Genomic DNA, 21,193 nt, shown 5'->3' on the forward strand with positions numbered 1-21,193 from the left:
TGCAAACTTAAATTATTAATTCGTAATAGACGTATACATATTATTGATGCTCAAATCTATTTTATTTTTAGTATGCATCCACTCAAATATTAATCCATTAACAAGATGGAATTTTAGTTGGACTAAAATTGTATTAAAATTGGAATATCAATTTCATAATATATTCACTATTCATCTGAACATTCATGAATATATATTACAATACTCTAAATATAATAATAAATCAAACCGGATTACATATTGGGTCATCTATCAGTTTAACCGATAACCAGATCTCGGGTTTTAACAGTTGTTACGGGTTTTATAGAATTTTTAAATAACAGTTTTTTTTTTGAAAACTAAAATGGATTACATACGAACCACCGAATTTGGCAATTTAACTGCGGGTCGGGTCGGATTTCAAAATATTGAATATAATTTTTCATTTGTAATATCTAAGTGTAGATACAATTAAAATACAAATTTATATCAAATAAATTTGGAATGTTTCGAAAATAATCCCGCGCTTTGAAAGCGCGGATCAAAATCTAGTAATTAAATTAAAAACGATGATGTATAACTAAATACATAAAAACAAATATTGGCATCGAAAGTAAAACATATACTGACAAAACAAATATTATCATAGAAGTACCTCGAAGTGTACCCACGTGCCACTACGTACACCTACGTCTAGTATGTTGGCACTGTGCATATACTGATGTACACAAATGTACATATACACGTACGATATTCGTAGACTTTTGATATGAAAATTAATGTAGTATTCAGTAGTAGACAGAGAATCCAAGTTTGATTTAGTAGGTGTCTGCCACACCTGGATTAATACTTAAAAAGTACATTGTAAAATAGATATGCAAGTTCATTGCACTTAGATGTAATTAAGAACAAGTTAGCTTATAAATACAGAGAATTATGGCAAGAATAATGCAAGAGTACTGACACAAGTGATGAGATGTCTTCAACAAATGTTGTAGGCTTGTAGTTAAGTGTCTAATTAACTTGGTAGTCTACAAGTAATGGGTATATAAAGTTAGTAAGAATCCGCTTCATATGGAAATGAATATTGTTTAATTTATTTTATCTTTACGAATAATATGGTTAGGGTGTATTATAACATGGACAATAGTCATGATTTTTTTGAGACCCAGCTTTGATACTCTATGATCTGCTCGATACATGGACCTTAGCTTGGGCCGCTTTGAAAATATATTCGAAAAAATGAAGGAATATATATCCTCTACTTCTTTTTGGAAATATATGTGCATAGACCGGAGAATGAATCTGCAAAAAGGAAAAAAAAATTGATAGGAGCCCAATTAAGACCGGTCAAGCATATAAAACTGGAAGAACTTGATCCAGATTCAAACTTACTAATTGTTCTGTTTTCTGTTACATAAAATGCTAGTTTAAGATTATTCAAAGTCTTATTAATTTCGTATTGTAATAAAAAAAATGTAAGGTTCTACATTTGAACACATAAGTTTTTAATGTTTACTGTTGTGAACAAAGCTACATTAATTTTTTAATTGAAGAATCTCAATGGAAATGTATTTGATCAAAAAAAAAAAGAATCTCAATGGAAATGTAATTCTGATTTCTAGCATATTGTGGTAAATGTGGAAATAATTAAAAGAATTGATTTGGTAGTAGTCAATTAAGTTGATGCGGAAAAGAGAAGAGGTCTAAATGAGCCTTCAACATTTGAAATGGGGGCTTTAACCTGTATATCATACAAAAGTTTTAGGGGGCGACTGGTTTTCCCGCTACCACCCGCAAACGCAGCTTTTGCTGTTGGTAGCGGTTATCGGCGGTTTGCAACAATCACTCGAATCGCTCTAAACCGCTTCAAACTGCTCTGAATCTCACAAATTCAAAAGCTGGCTCCAGCTAACGTTTGCGGTTGCGGGCGGTTGCGGGAGGGTAAAATTTTTTTCTTTTTTTTAAAAACAATATATATACAAAAGTAAAAATATTTAATAAAAATTTTAAAACTGAAATTATGAAAATATTAAAATATATCTATTATATTTTAATTAATATTATAAAATTTTATAATAAAAACAATTTCAATAAATTTTTAAAAATTAAAATTATAACTTTCTAAATATAAATTTTATATTTATTATAATTTTATGATTTTTGATATTTTTATAATTTTTTTTTTTTTGACCTCGATATTTTTATAATTATATTAAATATAAATATTGTTAATTTATTATTTGACTGTTACCGCATTTGGTAGTTAACCAGTCATAAGTCACCCGCAAACGCACCAATTTTTAACCGCAGTACCAGTCGTACAAATCTCTTAAAACCGCTAGAAACCGCAACCATCCGCATCCACAAACTCCCGCAACCGCAACCGCAACCGCTGCGTTTGAACCAGTCAGGCCCTTAGTGTTGAGCGTTCTCTATGCACGGGATTGATATACCACCAATTTCTCTAACAAAACACAGAGAAAAATTATATAGTGATTGTATTGTTTATCATTCCGAGTGAGCGGCCGTGGGGTTCTCGACGGAAGTAGTCAACCTATTACATAAACTTTCAATGGAAGTGTGCATGTATCTATTGCATAGGAATCTGAAAGTTACTTTTCATGAAATGTAAATTTATTGATCTCAAAAAAGAATATATATATATATATATATATATATATATATATATATATATATATATCGAGAGTTTAAAAGAAAATATTAACTAGACAAAATCTCAAGTCAAGCGTCATGCGTTTAAAACCAACAATGCAGTAGTACTAGTCCATGCAGTTTTGGTTTCATGAAATATCTAGTGGACATGATACAGTTCTTTATATTTTCGTCAATTATGTTTACTAGCTGGGGCACCGATCTTTGAATATTATATACTGTGCCTCCTCTTATTACGTTCTCTCCAAAATGAAATAAACCGTAACTTGAAAAGCTAATCTCAGCAAGATGTAGAATAATGTATCTCAAGAGCCAATGACTAGCATGGCCGTTGTTGGATTGTATGGGTCGTTTTGTATTTGGTATAAGACATGGTTTATATTTCACTATCAACAAAAATATCTTAATTTTCTTTTACAAAAAGTATATCTTAATTTGATTAATACAAAAGAGTTGGCGACACTGATGTAATGCATTCGCTATTATTGACTATATAAGAAATACAATTCAAAATGTAACCGTATATATGCATGCAGTGGATATAGTCTGTCAAAAGAAGAAATTAGGTTGAGAGTAGGAACCGTAAACAAATAAACAAATATATGATACACACATGATGTCGTCGGCTTATTTATATTATATCACACAGATGAATATCATTAAGATAATGTTTGTTAGTTATAAACTTAAAACTAAATAATAATATAGCCACATTAATGTATATGTATTGTTTTAATGTCATTTAGAAAATTAAGGTGGGTTTTCACAAACCATATCTAATTACGTACCATGTATTCTAAACTAAGAAAATTGAATTTTTATTTTTTTTTTGAATTATACAGAAGTATCTTGCCACGTGTAGGTCCTCTGTCCCTGGCGATGCCGAAATGTTAATTCCCCAGTGGCCGAGATTCGAACCCTGGTGGCAGTACTCACAGCTGTAAGCCCTTTACCACTAGAGCTAGAAGCTCCGGTTTAAAAAAAAATTGAATTTTTAACCATTTAACTAGTCATTAAATATTTTTAATATGTAAGGAAATGTCAAGAGGATGTATTTTAATCAATTCCATTGTTCATCATGCTGATGTAAAACACTGTTGGCCTTTCCTTTTCTCGTTCTGCCTTTTCTTGTGGTTATTACTTACTAGTCAATTATTTAATCAACAAAAATGTTCTATAAACCTAATCGATGGTGATATTATATTAAATTCAAGGGAACCCTTAATCGGATGTAATAGGGTTTCCCATCCCCTGTTGTTTCTAAGATATGTATCAAGTAATCACACTGAAATCATTGTTAATTCTCTCTCTCCCCCTTTTTTGTTTATAGATTATTTTTCTTTTTATTAATTTCTCTTTTATTTTTAACAAGTTATAAGTTATGACCAAAGTCGTACGGTTCTAAACAAATAATTACAAAAGAGAAAGATACATATATAGATACCAGAAAATCGAATCAGAAATCCAATAAACATATATATTAGGAGTCGAATACATTTAGCGGTGTCCACCACAGTTTCCACGTCCGCAGTTTCCTAGTCCACCATTTGTGGATTACCAATACATCTCCTTAAACTTTGTTGATGGTTTAACCGGGTTTCTTTGAACGATTCGTTTATCTGAAGGTGTTACAAGATTCATTGAATCCGTCTCTGTCTGAATTCTTTTATAGATTGTTAACTTTCTCTTATTCATATAATAACTAAGGGCATTGCCTCTGCATAAGCGCGGGATTGTTAATTATTGTTTCATCTCAATGTTTGCTAGGATCATTGTAGTTGTGAATTTTGTGTTTTGGCTTGATCATTGTTTTTCAAGTTTTTATTGTTATAGTATTAGAGTTGTGATGATGAACTGTATATGGATTGTTCTCCACTTATAAATGACTAAACTGTATTAGTAATATAATTGATATTGTTTGTGGTGTTGCTTGCTGTGTCACTGAGACTTATTGTTTGTTTGTCTTTTTAATTTGTTTCTTCAATTGTTGAGATTACATAAATTATACTAAGATTGTTGAGAGTACATTTTATTTCTGGATATTTTTCTCCAGTTTAGTTGTGTATTAAATAATATTTTTTATTATCCTTATTATGTTTGTTATATGTTTTTTTAAAAAAATTTTAAACTTGTTCTTTTACCGGATTTTTAAAACAAATACATGAAAACTTGTAGAAATAACTATAAAATGAGTGACAATTCTGAGTATTTGAGTCTTAGTTGGTTTCAAACGAATTTATGTATTTCTCATAAGAAGACAATATCATTGACATGTTGACATTGAGCATGTAAGCTATTTTCATAAAATAAGAGGAGTGAGCAGGTGGAAATGTTGTTGCCGCCTTTGTGTATGTCAGAATTGTCTCTTGTATCTCATGGTGTGGATGTGTTTGTTTCTCTTTTATATGATGGGTAATATGTAAACAAAAATCATTCTTATTTGTATTTATCAGAGTTCGTAACTTACTCTTCTTTTTTTGTTTAGGTAATTTCATTGATCTTGGTTGTTGTCTTCGTTGTTCGTAAGCATTTGCGAAAGTAAGTTTGTAACTTGTTAAATAGCTGTCCGTGTAGTTTGTATTTGTTTAGCTGACTTGATGTATGTGTTGTTGAGTTTTATTTGAGGTGATTGGTTTGGTATATTTGTTGTGAAGTTTATTTGTAAGATTAGACAAAAAGAAATGATCATTTATGATTCGTCTTTTTTGAAATTCTAGTTTTTGGTGTTTTGATTGTTTGGTTTGTTGTGGTTTCTTTTAAACTGTAAAATAAAGTTTTGTGTAAAATTAGCTTTTTAAGTATGGAAGATAAATAAACGACCACGAATCTTGAATAGAAATTATTTTTGATTATTGATGTTAGCACCATTTTAGATTATTTTAGACTTATACTTTTTATTTATGTATTTTAAAACGCTTATATTTATTTTTTACTAGGTCATAGAATGATTAACTTAAAGATTTAAGAAGTACAGGAAAGTTTTAAAATCCAGAAGCATAAAATTGCATCAAAAGAAAAGAAAAAATGAACTTTAATCCAGGAAGTACAAATTAGCGGGTTCACAATGGTTTACAACAACGGTCAAACATAGACGGCAGAGTCCCAATAACTTCAATCCAACAATGTCTACAGTTCGCTGGAAGATGTTCTGAAGTGATCGAGAAAAGATTAAGGTGTCCAGCAGTCATGTTCCAACGCCCGAGAGCGAACCGCCACAAGCAAATCTCTCCAACGGTTTCAAGTAGCGGCTTGGAGACTCCTGGCTACATCATTAAAATAAGATTGGATGATCTGCATGACTAGATCTTTTTACCATTTTTTTCCTGGAGCTGTTAATTTCACATTTAAGGTACCTTTTCAATGAATTTGTCAATTTTTGAAATACATATTCATTATAATATATATATATATATATATATATTGTTTTTTATTTCTTAAATACCCATGTTGAAAACCTTATAATGTGATTTTCTAAAGTTTTAGATATGTGTTTATCTATATGATTTCAAGAAACATCTTGCAAAAATCAAACAACTCTAATTATTATTAAATATAGTTTGACAAACAATACCAGTTCTTGAATAATGTATTTGACAAAGGGCATATCTTGAATAGAATATACATAATTTCCCTTTCCCAGTGGATCAAGTTGTCCGGCAATCGAATGTCTGTGTGGTGATGCTTTGGCAGTATTATTTGCATGGACATTTCTTATTTCATACTTTTGTCACAAAATTTATTTAAGTCTCTTAAATCGTGTACAATTTAATTTCTAAAACAATCATGATAAATGAAAAGAAAAAGTTGACTAAATATTCTCTTAAATTGATAAACCAATATAGCTATAACATGAAGTAAATTAATCACCAAAATGTTATCACACTGATCTACTTTATAATATACTTTATTATCATGATCGACACTGAGATTTTGGGAGCATGTGACTAGACCTATGTAAAAAAATTTTTTTTTACAAATTTGAGGATTTAAAACAAATTTAAAAAATTATTTGTATGTAATTTTTTTCAAAAACGGCCTATTACAAATGTTTCACCTAGCATGCCACATAATCGGCCTACTTATTATATATGGTTATCTAAGAAGTTCATCTATTTAGTTCTTAATTTTGAGCTTAATAATACACTAAATGACTACATGAGATGTCACAATGAGACAATCATATTAATTTAATTTTTATCTAACTTTTCTAGGTCAGTTATCTTATTATATAGAGTATTAAACAAATGATGTAAGAAAATATCAAGTTACCCCCGTTGCACCAATGGTGTTCTCGTTAATAAATTTTAAAACATTGGTCTTTTTGTCATATCAGAGCTTCGACGCTCTTATATAAATCCCTTTCCTTGATTAATCAAATACCATTAACTAACTAATCACTCAGCAACTAGTAAATAATCACTTAACAACGTGAGTAACCACCTTGAAATGGCGGGCTGCTCCTCCTCTTCCACCGTAACGAACTTAATCTCCACCGTCCATCACGACATCATAGAATCTCACATCCTGACGCGTCTCGACGGCCCAACCCTAGCCTCCGTCTCCTGCGCCTCCTCACACCTCCACGAGCTCGCTTCAAACGAGATCCTCTGGTCCAAACTCCGCCGCTCCACGTGGCCTTCCACCGCCACCTTCTCCGACGATGATTCCCGCCTTTTTTTCTCCGACGCCTACTCTGTCCTCGACACCGCCGGTTCAGTTTCCGATCCCGACCGTCCGTTCCAGGAGCTGATCTCCGCCGTGGATGTACACTACAGAGGGAAACTGATTTTGACCAGAGTCGTGAAGACGGAGACGACGACGGCGTGGTTCCGTAGCTCGCCTCTGAGGATCGATCTCGTGGACGCGAAGGACACGGTGCCGACGCCGATCAAGCGAGGACGGTGGGCGGAAGACACGTGTCGTGATCTAGAGCAGGAGCTGACTTTGAGCTGGATCGTGATCGATCCCGTCGGAAAACGAGCGGCGAATCTGTCTAGTCACCGGGCGGTGTCGGTGCGGCGAAACTGGCTGAGCGGTGGAGTGGAGGCGAAGTTTGCGACGGTTGTGGGGTCGGTGGAGTGTGTGATCACGGTGGTCACGTGCGGGGAGGAGGAGATGCACGTGAAGGAGGTGAGTCTGAGGGTGGAGAAGATGGAGGGAACGCATTTGAACGGGAAGGATAGTTTGGTCATTTTGAGGAGTGTAATGGAGGGTAAAAGAGGAAATGGGAGAAGGAGAGAAGTGGAGTTGAAGAGGAGACACGAGGAGTTTATGGAGAAGAGGAGAGAGATGAAAGAGAAGAAGATGAGGGTAGAATCCGTATTTGACATTTTAACGGTAGCTGTCGGAATTTTAGGTTTTGTATCGCTTGTTGGGTTTTATCTTTGGTCTCGATGACTTTGATATAATCAATCAAGATTCAAGAACATATATATAGATAGAATTATAATGAACTTGGGATTTTGATCCAAACCGAACCAAAAAAGATTTTATTAAGTGCTGTTATGAATTCGGTTCAACTCAGATTTAAACCAAAATTCTGAATCAAACTAACCAAATTTCAAATTAAAATAACCGAGTCTGACCGAAATAAATTATAATAACCCAAAATTTTAACCAAAGTAGAAACCAAATTTTTTTATTAGTTTTCGTGGAATTTTCGTTAACTAATTAATTGAATGTTAACTGAACCAGTTTTTTTTGTTTGGTTCAATTCGGCAAAATGTTATGTGAACCAAACCAACCGAAACATCCGAACCAAATCCACATGCCTCTAAAAACCTTCACAAATTTCTTTAAAACATAAACAATTCTAGTTACATTTTTTCATACCATATAGAATACTATTGTACTTACATTTTCATGATACAACAAAGCACAAGCCACAAACAAACACAAGAAAAACACCTATGCCCATAAGGATCTTGACAAGTTGAAAATTATGAGATCAATGTCGTTTTAGAGCAATGGCTGAGATGACAATGAGAAGGAGGAAGAAGACAATTCCAAGAGAAGCGGCTACAACTGCACTACTAGTAGCCTGGCAGAAGTCTCCAAACTGCTGACAAATGGGGAGCCAGTTAGTGTTTGGATTGCCGTTATGTGCAAGGTAGACAATTGCTGCTGTCGCAGCCGTCGCTGATGTAGTAAGCGTCACCACCACCTTCACCATAACATAAAAGAAAATATATTAATATGAAATTAAAAAATATTTTTTTTGGAGAATAGGTTTATCAGTAAAATTAACGGTGTCGGAGATAAGGAGGATAAGCCGGGACAAGGCGGCAAGTGGATGGACAATAGTTACGATGGAGAAAGGAAGTGACAATACGAGATAGCTGGCGACAATGGCTATGGCTATCACAAAGAACCTTCAAAAACGATTTACATTTCTATATCATTAAGTCATTAACTAATGGCTGGACAAGTTGAACAAAGTAACTATAAGCATTTATTGTATAAAAACATGATGTAAAATTAATAAGCATATGTTAAGAAAATGAAATTTTTGACTCATTGAAATGTGGCAAAGTCATCGTAACCGGCTTGGAACTGTAAGAACTGAGTAAAGAAGGGAAGAGTCTCCTCGGCTGTGTACATTACAGAAATACAGAGGAAGCCGTGATAGTGGTTACTATGGCCGCCAAACGGAGGAGGAAATCGAATATGGCCAAACCTCTCTTGTAGCCGCCTCCTGCGGTGGCTGCCACAAAGCGCTTCTTCTTCTTCTCGTCAACCACGACATGGCTTCTACTTTTGGTCACGGTACTTGACTCGCCAATGTCAATGGTGGTAGACTCTTTCGCCATTCTCTCTTGCGTTGGGGTTAAAGAAATACAAAAGTGTATGTATTTTGTTTGTGTTGAAATGCTTTGTACTTGTGGTGGGAAACCAAAGGGAGATGGACAAGTGTTTATATAATGTATTAAGCAGTAATTGATTAGGAACAATTAGTAGCTAACTAACGACTAGTGTTTTAGTTTGATACTAAGGTTAGTTGATTTGTTAAGAGTCCAAGAAGAGGAGTTGTTGTTTCTTACTATTTTCCCGCTTGATTGGCTTTGAGCCAACAATTGAAGTGTAGTGAAGTTGGCATACATATGTAGGCAAATGAGCTTTAATTATTTTCATTTTATTACATGCCAATAAAACAACCAACCCGAACTTTGTTAATTGAATGACTCCATTCCATTGTTTTGAAGCAAAGCATCCTCGTATGGTTATTAACTTATTCATGCATAAACAATCAGTCACTTGCAATATATCTTGGGGTTTAAAAAAGAATTACAGTTTTGAAGCGTCTTCCAGAAAAAATAGAGATCACATGTTCTTTAACTGTAGCTTCTCTATCTAAAACATAGATAACCCCGCTGACATTACCGATTATTAACTCTTTTGATTAGTCAACTACTGAACTTTCAGGCTTTCTATTAAATTGTATATGCTTCTCCTTTTGTTGAGACAAGCCACGATATATAGGTTGTTGAGAGGACGGAAGGACAAGACTTTCCATCAAAACTAGAAAAAAATGGATCGAAATAATTAAATATAAAATGACTTATTTATTTTGAAAACTTAAAACCAATATTTATTTGTTTTAATTTATTAAAAGAACAGAATCTTCGTTCTAACATACGATTACTTTATCTAGATGCAAATACACTAAATGTTAGTTTGTTTGATAAATTTGGCAAGTGATTTCGGATGATGGTTCGAATGCAAAATCATTTGTATAAACATCCTCACAAATTTTCATTGTTTTCAAGCTGAACCAAGACAAATCTTCTTAAAATATATATATGAACTTACATTTTTAACACCATAATGATACCATATACTTATAACTCTCATGTTACACAAAGCACACGCTACACACATATACATGAAGACACTAGATCCATTTTCCATCTTGACAAGTGGAAAATATTAAATCAATGCCTTTTTAAGGCAATGGCTGAGATGACTATGAGAAGGACGAAGAAGACAACAGAGATAGAAGCGGCTACAACTGCAGTACTCGCGGTTTGGCAGAAGTCACCAAATTGCTGACAAATAGGGAGCCAATTGGTGTTCGCGTTGCCGTTATGTGCAAGGTAGACAATTGATGCTGCCGCAGCAGCAGCTGATGTGGTAAGTGTTAAGACCACCTTGAAATATACATAAAATTAAACAGAATGAATTAAATTAAATTAATAAATAAATAAATTGGATATAAAAAGTGGATATTACGGTGTCAGAGATGAGGAGGATGAGCCGGGGTACAACCGCAAGTGGACGTACAATAGTTACGATGGAGAAGGGAAGTGCTAGGACGAGATAGCTGGCTACGATGGCTATTGATATCACAAAGAACCTTCAAAAAGATTTACATGTATATATTTCATTAAGTCATTAGTTTGAAAAGTTTAAAATGGATAACTACACAACTTTGCTATATATAATCGGAACATGACTACTCACAATAACATGAATTTTAATATTTGATTTCAGTTAAAACTATAAGAGTAAATTATTAAAAAGTATATATAACCATAGTTAAAAATATACTAGTATATACATGTATTGTGTAAAACGTAATGTAAATTAGTAAGCATATATATTAAGAAAATGTAAATGGACTTACTGAAATGTCGGGAAGTCATCGTAACCGGCTTGGAACTGTAAGAACTGAGTAAAGAAAGGCAGTGTCTCCTCGGCGGTGAACATGACGGAGGAAGCCCCGATGGTGATTCCTATGGCCGCCAAACGGAGGAGGAAATCAAATATGGCCAAACCTCTCTTATGGCCTCCTCCTGCAGCTGCTGCCACAAAGCCCTTCTTCTTCTCATGGCTTGTACTTTTGGTCACGGTGCTCGGCTCGCCAACCTCAATGGTGGTGGACTCTTTCGCCATTCTCTCTTGCAATTGGGATTCAAAGAAAGAAGAAGTGTGTTGTTTGTGTATTGAAGTGTTTTCTACTTGTGGTGGGAGACTAATGGAAGGTGGACAAGTATTTATATAGTCCTGGTTTTAAGTAATGACTGGTTAGAAATAATTAGCAGCTAATCAGTGATGAGCCTGTAAGTGTTTAATATTTACTTTAGTTGATTTGTTAGAGTCCGGGAATAAGAGGAGTTGTTGCTTCTTACTTTCCCCACTTTACTGGGTCTCAGCTAATAATTCAAAATAAAAGAAAGCTAAAAATATCATATTTAAAATTATGAAGTTGGCATACGTAGGTATGCAAAAAAAAACATAATTTAATTCTGAATGTTATAAAGTAGTAGATGAAGTTCTGAATGTTACATGTTGAACAATAAATTTTTGCTCATTTTGGTTTGCCACTAGTCAAAGACATGATGACGCTTCTCTTGTAATCCGTCAAGCCAAGCTCGTTTTCTCATAACATACAAGTCCTTTTTGTGTAAAAAATTATCCCATATGTATGCAATACAAGTATTACAGAGCACATGTGAAAGACTAGTCAAGTAAATAGAATTCGAGGATGGCTAAAGAGAAATGATCCGATTTGTGACCTTCTTTGATACTCCTTCCAAAATGAGCCAGGTATGGTAAAGAACAACAAAAACATCCAAACAAAATAAAATAAAATGTTTTCAAATCAATTAAAACCTAGCTACAAGCCTAGAAGGGAGAAGAAAACACAAACAAGCATAAGCGCTTACAGATACATCAGGTTCTCAACATCATCTAATCCAATAACGTCCCAAATTTTAGTAAGATAGCGGTGAAATGTTTCTTTGATTTCAATTTTTTTCAAATGGTTGTTTTGTAGATTGTAAAGTGGTGGTATGGAGGTGATCAAGAGGCTCGGTAGTATCCAAACCGATAACACCGACAGGTAAAGTTTCTCTCTCTCTCTCTCTCTCTCTCTCTCTCTCTCTCTCTCTCTCTCTCTCTAAAGCAACTGAGAATTGATCCATGGGAAAACCAGACGATTTGATGAAAAAACTTTTCTGTTGTAAACTCTCAGGCCAATCCATGAAGTGAAGATTCTGAGGACCAAAGTGATTGATTAGTAAACCATGATGAAGAACCATAACTCTGTACTGATCCTTGTTACTACTATTGGACTTGTTTTTGACTCGAATTAGTCCCAAAAAAAAAAGTTACAAGGTTGATTTGATTTAATCTCTCTGTTCAACTTTAAATTGTTACATATAATGGAATATTTACTTACAAAACGGCCCCTTGAAATCAACGAATTCAGACAGAACACGTCATCAAGTCTTTTTCCGACAACGTGTCATCATGTTTCAACTCATATCCTCTAAAACTCTTATCTCTCACATCCTCTCGTCACCACCAAAATGTCTTACGCGGCACCAGCGGCTCTCTTCTTCCCGTCTACTGCGAGCGTCCGATCTCCGGCTAAGTTCCTTCTCCGTCCCTCCAACCCTCTTCGGCTTCTCGTTCCTCCGACAAATGGCGCAGCGAGCACCAAGAACGCCGCACGCAGGCAAATGAAGAGGACATTTGTAGTAGCGAATGCTTTGCCTGTGGAGGAAGACGGTGTTTCACTGGGTACCATGAAGCTTCCCATAGATACCGATATTGCAAGATTCGAAACTCTTCTCTTTCAGGTAAACTGTTGAAATGTAAAACATGCAAAGCTGGAATAGCTCAGTTGGTTAGAGCGTGTGGCTGTTAACCACAAGGTCGGAGGTTCGACCCCTCCTTCTAGCGATTTTTGCTTATATTATTTTTTGTTGTTGTTGCAACAGTGGGCGAACAGTCTTTGCCAAGGAGCCAACATACCTCTTCCTGTTCCTCTCAAGGTGATTTTCTATGGATCAATATCTATATGACGACAAGTTTTGGCTACTGATGATATGAATCAAACTAAGAGCAGGTGGATAGAATAAGTGGAGGAGCGAGGTTAGGATTCATAGTGATGGAAGATGAAGGCAAAACCGATGTTCCGGTTTACATAGACTGTTTGGTATACCAAAGCACAGAGAGTGGTTCAGGTTCAGGACCAGTGTTCCGAGCGACGCGTAATGGGAGGAAGAAAGATAAGGCACCTCCGGGAGAAGAAAGAATCATGAGAAGTCTCTTAGGAGCACTTAAAAGAGCTGTGGAACTTGCTCGTGTCTCATAGAAACTAAACTCTTCAATTCAATATTGTCGAGATCATGTCTTCTTCTGTTTAATGCGTGGTTGCATCATTATCATCTCTGTAAGAATCAGTCAGTTTATACAACATTGATATAGTCTTAATTTTATCTAGGGGTGGACATTTTATCTGATCCGAACTAAATTGAAAAGGAAAAAAATGAAAGCAGAACCTAATGAATCTTAATTTTATTTTCTCAACTGAACCAAATATTTACAAAACTGAATCAAACCAAATTAAATCAATTTTTTGCGTCTTCAAATTCATGAAACGACAGCGTACAAATGCATGAAACGACGACGTTGTGGAAGAGGCATCAACAAATTGCTAATATATATTGGGCCGAGCTAATAAACTAATGCTAGCCCAATAGTGAAGATCCAGCCCAAAGCGTATCTCGAAACCCTAATATAAAATCGATTTTGGTTCCTCAGTCTTCTTCTTGTTCTTGTCAAACACTTTGTCGGCGGAAACTACAGGAACAAGAGGCTCTTCCGTATCCTTTACTTGCCCTAAACCATGGTAAACCTTTGTCAAAAGTTTTCTCATTTCTATGATCATCTCACATTTGATTATAGTTTACATATGAAAGTTTTCGTATTTACTGAGAATGAGATTGATCGAGCTCGATCTGAGGTTGGGTTTATCGTAGAAAGTGTAATGAAAGATAGTGTTATGTTGTATATAGTCGAGGAGAAAGACAAGAGAGCCCAAGGAGGAGACAGTGACTCTTGGACCAGCTGTTCGTGATGGAGAGCAAGTCTTCGGTGTTGTCCACATCTTCGCTTCTTTCAACGACACTTTCATCGTAAGTTTTTTTTTCTAGAACAAAAAAGAGATTTCATTATCATTCATACAAGAAGCTTACATTGTTGTGTCTCTACTTGTGCAGCACGTTACTGATTTGTCTGGACGTGAAACCCTTGTCCGTATCACCGGTATAGTATCTATCTATTGATCGGTCTGAATGTTTCTTTGTTAGCCTTTTTAGTCTCTGAGTTTAAATTTTTGTGCTTTGTTTTTTATTAAAGGTGGAATGAAGGTGAAAGCTGACAGGGATGAGTCGTCTCCATACGCAGCTATGCTTGCTGCGCAAGACGTTGCTCAGAGATGCAAGGAGCTTGGAATCACAGCTATGCACGTGAAGCTCCGTGCAACTGGTGGAAACAAGACCAAGACACCTGGTCCTGGTGCTCAGTCTGCTCTCAGAGCTCTTGCCCGTTCCGGCATGAAAATTGGCCGTATTGGTAAGCTTAAGACTTAATAAAGACTTTGGGTTTAACATGTTTTGAGCATTGGATAACACTGTGCTTGTTGTTTGTTTGTTGCAGAGGATGTTACTCCAATCCCAACTGACAGTACCCGCCGAAAGGGTGGTAGAAGAGGAAGGAGGCTCTGAGTTTTTGGCTTGTTTCTTTTTTGTCTGAACAATGTTTTCTTGAGTTTTAGCTTGTTTCATTTTGTCAGAACAATGCTTTTGAACCACATTTTTCTACAATGATTAATCTATGACTTTTGGAAATTACTTAATAAGTTACTTTATAAGACTGCCATATTTCCTCAAATTCGTAATTACACAAAAAAATTAAGTATCAGATAACCAAGAAAGAGGTGAACAAAAAAAAACCAAGAGAAACTTTGCAATTTCCGCATTGAACAAATGTACATTCAATCCACACGAACTACAATTTAATATTTTCTTATCACATAATTTAAGATTCAAAACCATAAAACTTCAGATTATGCAGATTTTAATTGTTTGTAACTACTGCAATTTGCGTTAATTTTTTTTGAAAAATATTTTGCTTATTAAGGATTTTGCTTTCTGTATTTTTTTTTTCATTTTTCATTAATGGTAGATGAATTGTAATACTTCAAAATTATAGTTTTGAATTTTCTCCATTATTATTTATTGAACTTCTATGTCCAGAAGTTAGTGAGCTTTGGAATTGAAGGCCCATCCTAACATTCAACGCAAAAGCCTAGCAAATAACTTTTTTTCTTTACACTATCAACTCTGTTTTGAGACTTGCGGCGAAGGAGAAGGAGGAGGTAATTGATTTTGTCTTTTTAAAATTTTTGTTTTGCATTTCTTATAAATAACCGAATAAGAGTTGATTTCTATACATGGTGTATAGAAATAACTCTTATAGAGGATTAAGAGGTTTTATATATCGTTTGTTAGCAAACACAAGGAACCCACATTTGATTTGTGCCACTCTATTTTTAGTGGACCATTGCGGCAAACCTCTTTCTTACAGAGCTTAGAGAGACCAAGAAGAGAGCAAGAAGATCCGGCTGAGTTGGTAACAAAGCTCATTTATCTATGGTCTATTTTTGTGTTTCCATTGAAAGTTCATGTATTGTAGTCTTCATTGTAGTATCGAATAAATACTAATATCATAAACGAAAATGGCATTTAGGTGTAACCAAGCTAATAGATGGTTATCTTTTTGTTTAAAACAACATTTCCCAACTTAGATCCAAGTATCCAACGACAGATTCTTGTTGTTTATTGAGTTATCAGTAGAAAGGTACAGTACATATATTAAGTGCGGACATGCACTAATCATACTTGATAAAACAGAAAATCACAAAGTTTTTCTTTCTAATGACATCAAATTATCTCGCAATTACTTACCATCACTATAAGAAAGAAAAGGATAAAGGAGAGAGTTAATTAAAGTCTACATTAGAGAGCTCCATTATTCATCATCTGCAAAGGCTTCTCCATGCTCCATGCATCAAGACTCTCTATGTTTACAGTCTGTGTTCCATTGTTAAACACATACAAATGTGCATTCCCTTTCACTGCTTTCACTGGATACACTCTTGACGTTATTACTGTTTTCCCTAAAGCTCCAAAGCTCTCTACTACCGAGTGATCAATCTGTAAATTAAAAATTCCATTTCATGTCATATCACATCAACAAGCAAAGAAATAATAATATCAAACATTTTTACTATATACGTACCAAACTCCTTAGAGAGATCCTTCCATCAGATAGATCAACATCCACAAAGCCAGCAAACGATGGTTTATACATCCTATCTTGTTTGAGTGGACCCCTGTCTTGCTTCAACGATGAACTATAACGAAATGTTTCAATAATGTTAGAATCATTAAATAAAAAGCATAATATATAGAGGATATCAAGCATATTCATAGAGGGTTATGGAACGTACGGTCTAGCATCGGAGCACATGAGAACCTTAGGCTTATCTGTAGAAGTGTCTTTGAAGACTCTAAAGAAGACAGGAGTGTACTCTTCCAAATCAGGAGTGGCCAATGTGATCAAACCGAAAGGTCCAACACCACCTGTCACATTCGAGCCTTTTATTTTACACAAATCTAACGGTTTGAATGTGTAGCTCGGGTCGAATTCCTCAGCTTTATCTAGACATTGTCCGACGTTGAATGTCACTTCCACATCGGCCTGAGCAGGAGTGATTCCTTTGACTTCTAAGCGTTGACCCGTCTTGATGTTTTTGTTGTTCATTCGTACGTAGTTACTTCTTAATGACTCTATTTCTTCAATAGGCCAAAACACTAGTTGCTTCTTGTTTGCATCAAGAAGCACCGTTCTCGGAATCACCTAAACAAAAAATTAAATCACTATTAAGAAAAAAAATGAATTTTTATAAAACTATTAATATAGTTAAGATATATAACCTGAAGACCAGCCCAACCCTTGGAGATATCATCTTCAACGGTGTCCGATTCATTGGCCCAACCCCACAAGATTCTTCTATTCTTTTTGTAGTCAAAGAATGTCTTGGAAGCATAGAAGTTACCATAATCGAATCTCAAACCGTCCCAACCATCGGGTGTATCACCGTTTGGTACGTACTTCTCCTTCTTAGGATCGTACTTCCCCACCGTGTAATACTCAAAACGGGTTATGTCCAAGCTAACTTTCAACACGTGTTTTGTGTTCGAACCGGTGTAATCCAAGTCCAAACCGTTTTGGAAATCGGTTGTGGAAACCGGGAAGAAATCAGGACACTCCCACATACCGGTTGATTCTTTGGAGTGAACCGGGTGCTTACCTTTGACCCAATGCTTAAAATCTCGGCTTCTGTAGATATAAGCAATCCCTCTGTGCTTTCTTTTTGAACCAACCACGGTTCTCCAATGCCCGTCTTTGGAGAACCATGCCGTGGTCGGGTCACGGAAAGCTGAACCGTTCATGGTATAGTCTGGCATTACGAGCGGGTTATCATCTGGTTTAATCCATTTTTTTAGGTATGGGTCTGAGGGGTCCTTTGGGATTGCGTAGTTTTGGATTTGAGTTTCGTTTTGGTTAACACCTGTATAGAGGATAATCGGTCCTTTTCCCGGTACGATTGTTATTGAACCGGACCATGTACCTTTAATGTCAAACCATTTGGAGGGATAGAGGGCATGTTCTAAAGCCTCCCAATTTACTAAGTCTTTGGAGACCGAATGTGCCCACACGATGTTGCCCCAAACCGCACCCTTGGTGTTATATTGGTAGAAGAGATGGTAAAAACCTTTGTAGTATACTGGACCTGTTTTCAGAAAACTCAAGTTAGATCATCTAAAAATATTATTGAGAACTACACAAATGTATTTTCTGATAAACTCACCATTTGGATCTGTTGTGATTGTCAAGAATGCCACATGAAAACACACAAAACAAAGGAAAACGAGGTTAGATTATGCTGAATTCATCAAAATTAGATTTGGATTTTTAAATAAGATATGTTAAGAGGATACGCGATACAAAAGAATCACATGAATGAAATTATATGGTACAACAACTTGTAGATGAAATTAAGAAAACGTGAATAAAGGAGGATAAAGTGTAATTTATTACTCGATCACGATCGTTCTCTCCTCACCATAATTATATTTTATAATTGGTTCCCGATTGAATTATTGAAAGTTTTAAGATATTAATAATCTGTTATCTATATACAATAGGGTTTTATATATGTTATTGGATAATGAAAATAAAATAGTTTTTTTATATCAGATTAAAATGATTTGAGGTTTCACAAATATAAAACTTCTACATTCCACACAGATCTTCCCCATTGGCAACAAGATATATTTCTTGAAAGAGATATGGATACACATTCACAAAGAAAGATAAAAGCACAGTTTTTATATACAAAATAAGCATAGCTGCGTTCTCACGTGATATATATGATGTGCTTAATTTTCCCTTTCTATTGTTGAATTATGTACTAATTCGAAAAAGTGTATATAGCCTATGCTTTAGTCTACATATTATAGTTGCTGTGTTTCTAGACAAAACTCTTTTTTCTAATTCGCAATCACTTTAGATGAATAATGCATATATAATATATTTTATCTCCCTGTATATTTATCAATACGTATAATTAATAATTAGGAAATATACTGATCTGATTTTCTCCCTAAGAATACTGTAAGTTTATCTGTTTCGTTCATTGAAATGCTGGTTTTATCGTTTTATCACGCATACTATAACAAGCAAACATTGGATTTGAAGAAATGAAGACCTAACAGAAACTTAAAATCTAAGTATCAAAGCGATCATTATAAACCCTAATTAAGGAACCAAATGTTTCTAGGTAAACTATATACGAACAAATAGAGAGATCAGTGTACCGTTAATCCAATGCTTTGGAGGTTGAAAGTGAAAAGCGGTTCTGTGAAGATGATTCACTGACTCGACTGATTGAGATTGCAAATTTTCGTAAACATGATGAAAAGCTTCAACCCCTTTGATGTTATTACTGCTTAAACTGAGTAGTACAAGCAATAATAACACAGAAACAATATTTGAGATACCCATTGATCCAGAAACTCAGGATCTGAATGGTGTTTGATATTTGTGTGTGTGTAGAACTGGTGTATACTAAGAATGAGAGAATTTGATAGGTGAAAAATATAGTTTGTTGTATTGTTTATATAGGCTAAAATGAGGAGGAAGATAACAGAAAATAGATAAGTTTTAGGATAATGTTAATCCAGTGGAGTTTTTTACTCTTAACTATAATTAGAAAGATATACACATCTGAATGATTTAAAATACCCGGAAGCTGATTTTTTATCTTTTTAATATTTTTATAGTTCTATTCAAACTGAAAGTTAATGTTTTTGGTCGGCAGTTTAACTCCTCTTTTCTAGGGCTCTCTCAAATGTAATTATCCATAGTTTTAGTGAATATATTCTAGTTTACTAGCACTGCTGGATTATGTTTCATAACTTATTTTGAATTTTCTTATAACTGTTTCATAATTTATGTGACGGTTCTTTCCTCAAGTATATAATTCTTCTTATCTTATAATATAATCATTTACACCAGATGAGTGAAATCATGGCTGCTCTTGTTTAGTTGGCCAAGTGAGCACATTTTATATTAAGTTCGCACTTCAAATTCCTGTATACAAAATTCCTATATATCCGGTATTAGCATAATATATAAATTGAATTTACTGTCATAATATAATATAATTTTTTGGTAACTTTGATCACTTCACTACAAGAAAAGTGTATCCTTCAATGAAATATTAGGAGAAACCTTTTTGTCAGAAACTACAGAATTTTGTTGGAATCTCATCAAACAGTTCTGATACAAAAGGTTTGTTCGTAGTTTATTGGAACGTATTGTCGTAAATTTCTTGGAAAATTATATACCGACAAAAAATCTAGTCTCGGTAAATAATCAGAAAAGTATACAAGAATTCGACGGAAATTTCACGCTACACATCAACAGTGGCCACATATAGAATATTAATGTATGTCCTAAGTTCATTATGTGACACTAAAGAGAACTAAAAAAAATGTTTTCTTGATTGGAAGAGGTTATGGGTTTAAGAATTCCAAATTTTTAACTATAGTAATTATAAGATTAGTTAAAGATGTTTTGAGATTATATTTGTTGATTACCAAGCTCTTGTTATTTCCAGTTAAAAAAAAAAGGTGAGACACTTATGTTAAATAGAAATATTTCAACATTCATTTGCATGTATCGAACAGATAGATAAAAATCAAGAACCGGTTTAAACAAGACCAGTCATAGACAAAACACGAGACATAATAAACCTAATGTCCAAGTTATATTTGAGCCTTCACTAGAAAAGGCCATGACATAATAAAGCCGAAAAGTGAAGCAAAGATTCTTCTCACAGTTTCAAGTTAACACTTTCAGCACTGAACTTGCCTTCCATACAAAACCAAATTTTCAGGTATGCTTCAAACTCATATATTTTTCTTTTTTTTATATAAACCAGAAATACCTCCACAACTTTTTTTGATAGTTGTATAATGCTTCCATTGCTATAATTGTGAAACATCGCCCACATAGACAGTGCTTGCATCTTTTGTGCAAGTGAACCTTGCCCAAGTATCCCTAAATCTCGAGTTGACTCTACTTGAAGCTAACGCCTACCACAATATCTTTAACC

At 34.6% G+C, this 21,193-nt stretch overlaps 5 protein-coding genes, 1 non-coding gene and 1 pseudogene across 7 annotated transcripts; 4 read left to right on the forward strand and 3 right to left on the reverse strand.

Moving 5' to 3' along the window:
* The first annotated feature begins 2,216 nt into the window (after positions 1-2,216).
* Positions 2,217-8,164, forward strand: LOC103865515 (probable F-box protein At2g36090). Its single transcript, XM_033289237.1, has one exon. The coding sequence runs from the start codon at positions 7,102-7,104 to the stop codon at positions 8,050-8,052; it is 951 nt and encodes a 316-aa protein (XP_033145128.1). The 5' UTR covers positions 2,217-7,101; the 3' UTR covers positions 8,053-8,164.
* A 299-nt stretch (positions 8,165-8,463) lies between these two features.
* LOC103865516 lies at positions 8,464-10,139 on the reverse strand (annotated as a pseudogene).
* A 221-nt stretch (positions 10,140-10,360) lies between these two features.
* LOC103865517 (casparian strip membrane protein 1) lies at positions 10,361-12,486 on the reverse strand. Its single transcript, XM_009143313.3, has 3 exons — positions 11,279-12,486; positions 10,885-11,008; positions 10,361-10,802 (listed from the first exon to the last, which is right to left on the reverse strand). Exons 1-3 carry the CDS (start codon positions 11,545-11,547, stop codon positions 10,587-10,589), a joined length of 609 nt encoding a protein of 202 aa, XP_009141561.1. The 5' UTR covers positions 11,548-12,486; the 3' UTR covers positions 10,361-10,586.
* A 431-nt stretch (positions 12,487-12,917) lies between these two features.
* Positions 12,918-13,901, forward strand: LOC103865518. Its single transcript, XM_009143315.3, has 3 exons — positions 12,918-13,238; positions 13,380-13,433; positions 13,508-13,901. The coding sequence occupies exons 1-3, from the start codon at positions 12,966-12,968 to the stop codon at positions 13,754-13,756; spliced, it is 576 nt and encodes a 191-aa protein (XP_009141563.1). The 5' UTR covers positions 12,918-12,965; the 3' UTR covers positions 13,757-13,901.
* On the forward strand, positions 13,268-13,341 carry TRNAN-GUU. Its single transcript has one exon. It is a non-coding gene; the product is annotated as a tRNA-Asn (tRNA).
* Positions 13,902-14,070: 169 nt separating the features above from the next.
* LOC103865520 (40S ribosomal protein S14-2) lies at positions 14,071-15,301 on the forward strand. Of its 2 annotated transcripts, XM_033289238.1 has the most exons (6): positions 14,071-14,293; positions 14,460-14,579; positions 14,664-14,709; positions 14,803-15,018; positions 15,103-15,181; positions 15,215-15,280. In XM_033289238.1, exons 1-5 carry the CDS (start codon positions 14,291-14,293, stop codon positions 15,168-15,170), a joined length of 453 nt encoding a protein of 150 aa, XP_033145129.1. In that variant the 5' UTR covers positions 14,071-14,290; the 3' UTR covers positions 15,171-15,181; positions 15,215-15,280. The 2 variants fall into 2 exon arrangements, with proteins under 2 accessions (XP_033145129.1, XP_009141564.1); XM_009143316.3 differs by having other exon boundaries at positions 15,103-15,301.
* A 958-nt stretch (positions 15,302-16,259) lies between these two features.
* LOC103865521 (beta-fructofuranosidase, insoluble isoenzyme CWINV4) lies at positions 16,260-19,671 on the reverse strand. Its single transcript, XM_009143317.3, has 6 exons — positions 19,392-19,671; positions 18,383-18,391; positions 17,445-18,304; positions 16,958-17,367; positions 16,747-16,861; positions 16,260-16,661 (listed from the first exon to the last, which is right to left on the reverse strand). The coding sequence occupies exons 1-6, from the start codon at positions 19,576-19,578 to the stop codon at positions 16,464-16,466; spliced, it is 1,779 nt and encodes a 592-aa protein (XP_009141565.1). The 5' UTR covers positions 19,579-19,671; the 3' UTR covers positions 16,260-16,463.
* Positions 19,672-21,193: the final 1,522 nt, after the last annotated feature.

Source organism: Brassica rapa, chromosome A04, assembly GCF_000309985.2.
Source record: "Brassica rapa cultivar Chiifu-401-42 chromosome A04, CAAS_Brap_v3.01, whole genome shotgun sequence".
NCBI lineage: Eukaryota > Viridiplantae > Streptophyta > Magnoliopsida > Brassicales > Brassicaceae > Brassica > Brassica rapa.

Coding starts and splice junctions, on each gene's coding strand:
- LOC103865515 (XM_033289237.1), top strand. CDS start 7,102: ATGGCGGGCTGCTCCTCCTCTTCCACCGTAACGAACTTAATCTCCACC.
- LOC103865517 (XM_009143313.3), bottom strand. CDS start 11,547: ATGGCGAAAGAGTCCACCACCATTGAGGTTGGCGAGCCGAGCACCGTG. Junction 11,009..11,278: donor GATGACTTCCCGACATTTCA/GTAAGTCCATTT, acceptor ATCTTTTTGAAG/GTTCTTTGTGATATCAATAG. Junction 10,803..10,884: donor TCCTCCTCATCTCTGACACC/GTAATATCCACT, acceptor GTATATTTCAAG/GTGGTCTTAACACTTACCAC.
- LOC103865518 (XM_009143315.3), top strand. CDS start 12,966: ATGTCTTACGCGGCACCAGCGGCTCTCTTCTTCCCGTCTACTGCGAGC. Junction 13,239..13,379: donor TCGAAACTCTTCTCTTTCAG/GTAAACTGTTGA, acceptor TTGTTGCAACAG/TGGGCGAACAGTCTTTGCCA. Junction 13,434..13,507: donor CTCTTCCTGTTCCTCTCAAG/GTGATTTTCTAT, acceptor AACTAAGAGCAG/GTGGATAGAATAAGTGGAGG.
- LOC103865520 (XM_009143316.3), top strand. Junction 14,710..14,802: donor AACCCTTGTCCGTATCACCG/GTATAGTATCTA, acceptor TTTTTATTAAAG/GTGGAATGAAGGTGAAAGCT. Junction 15,019..15,102: donor CATGAAAATTGGCCGTATTG/GTAAGCTTAAGA, acceptor TGTTTGTTGCAG/AGGATGTTACTCCAATCCCA.
- LOC103865521 (XM_009143317.3), bottom strand. CDS start 19,578: ATGGGTATCTCAAATATTGTTTCTGTGTTATTATTGCTTGTACTACTC. Junction 17,368..17,444: donor AGGGTTGGGCTGGTCTTCAG/GTTATATATCTT, acceptor TTTTTTGTTTAG/GTGATTCCGAGAACGGTGCT. Junction 16,862..16,957: donor ATGTGCTCCGATGCTAGACC/GTACGTTCCATA, acceptor ATTTCGTTATAG/TTCATCGTTGAAGCAAGACA.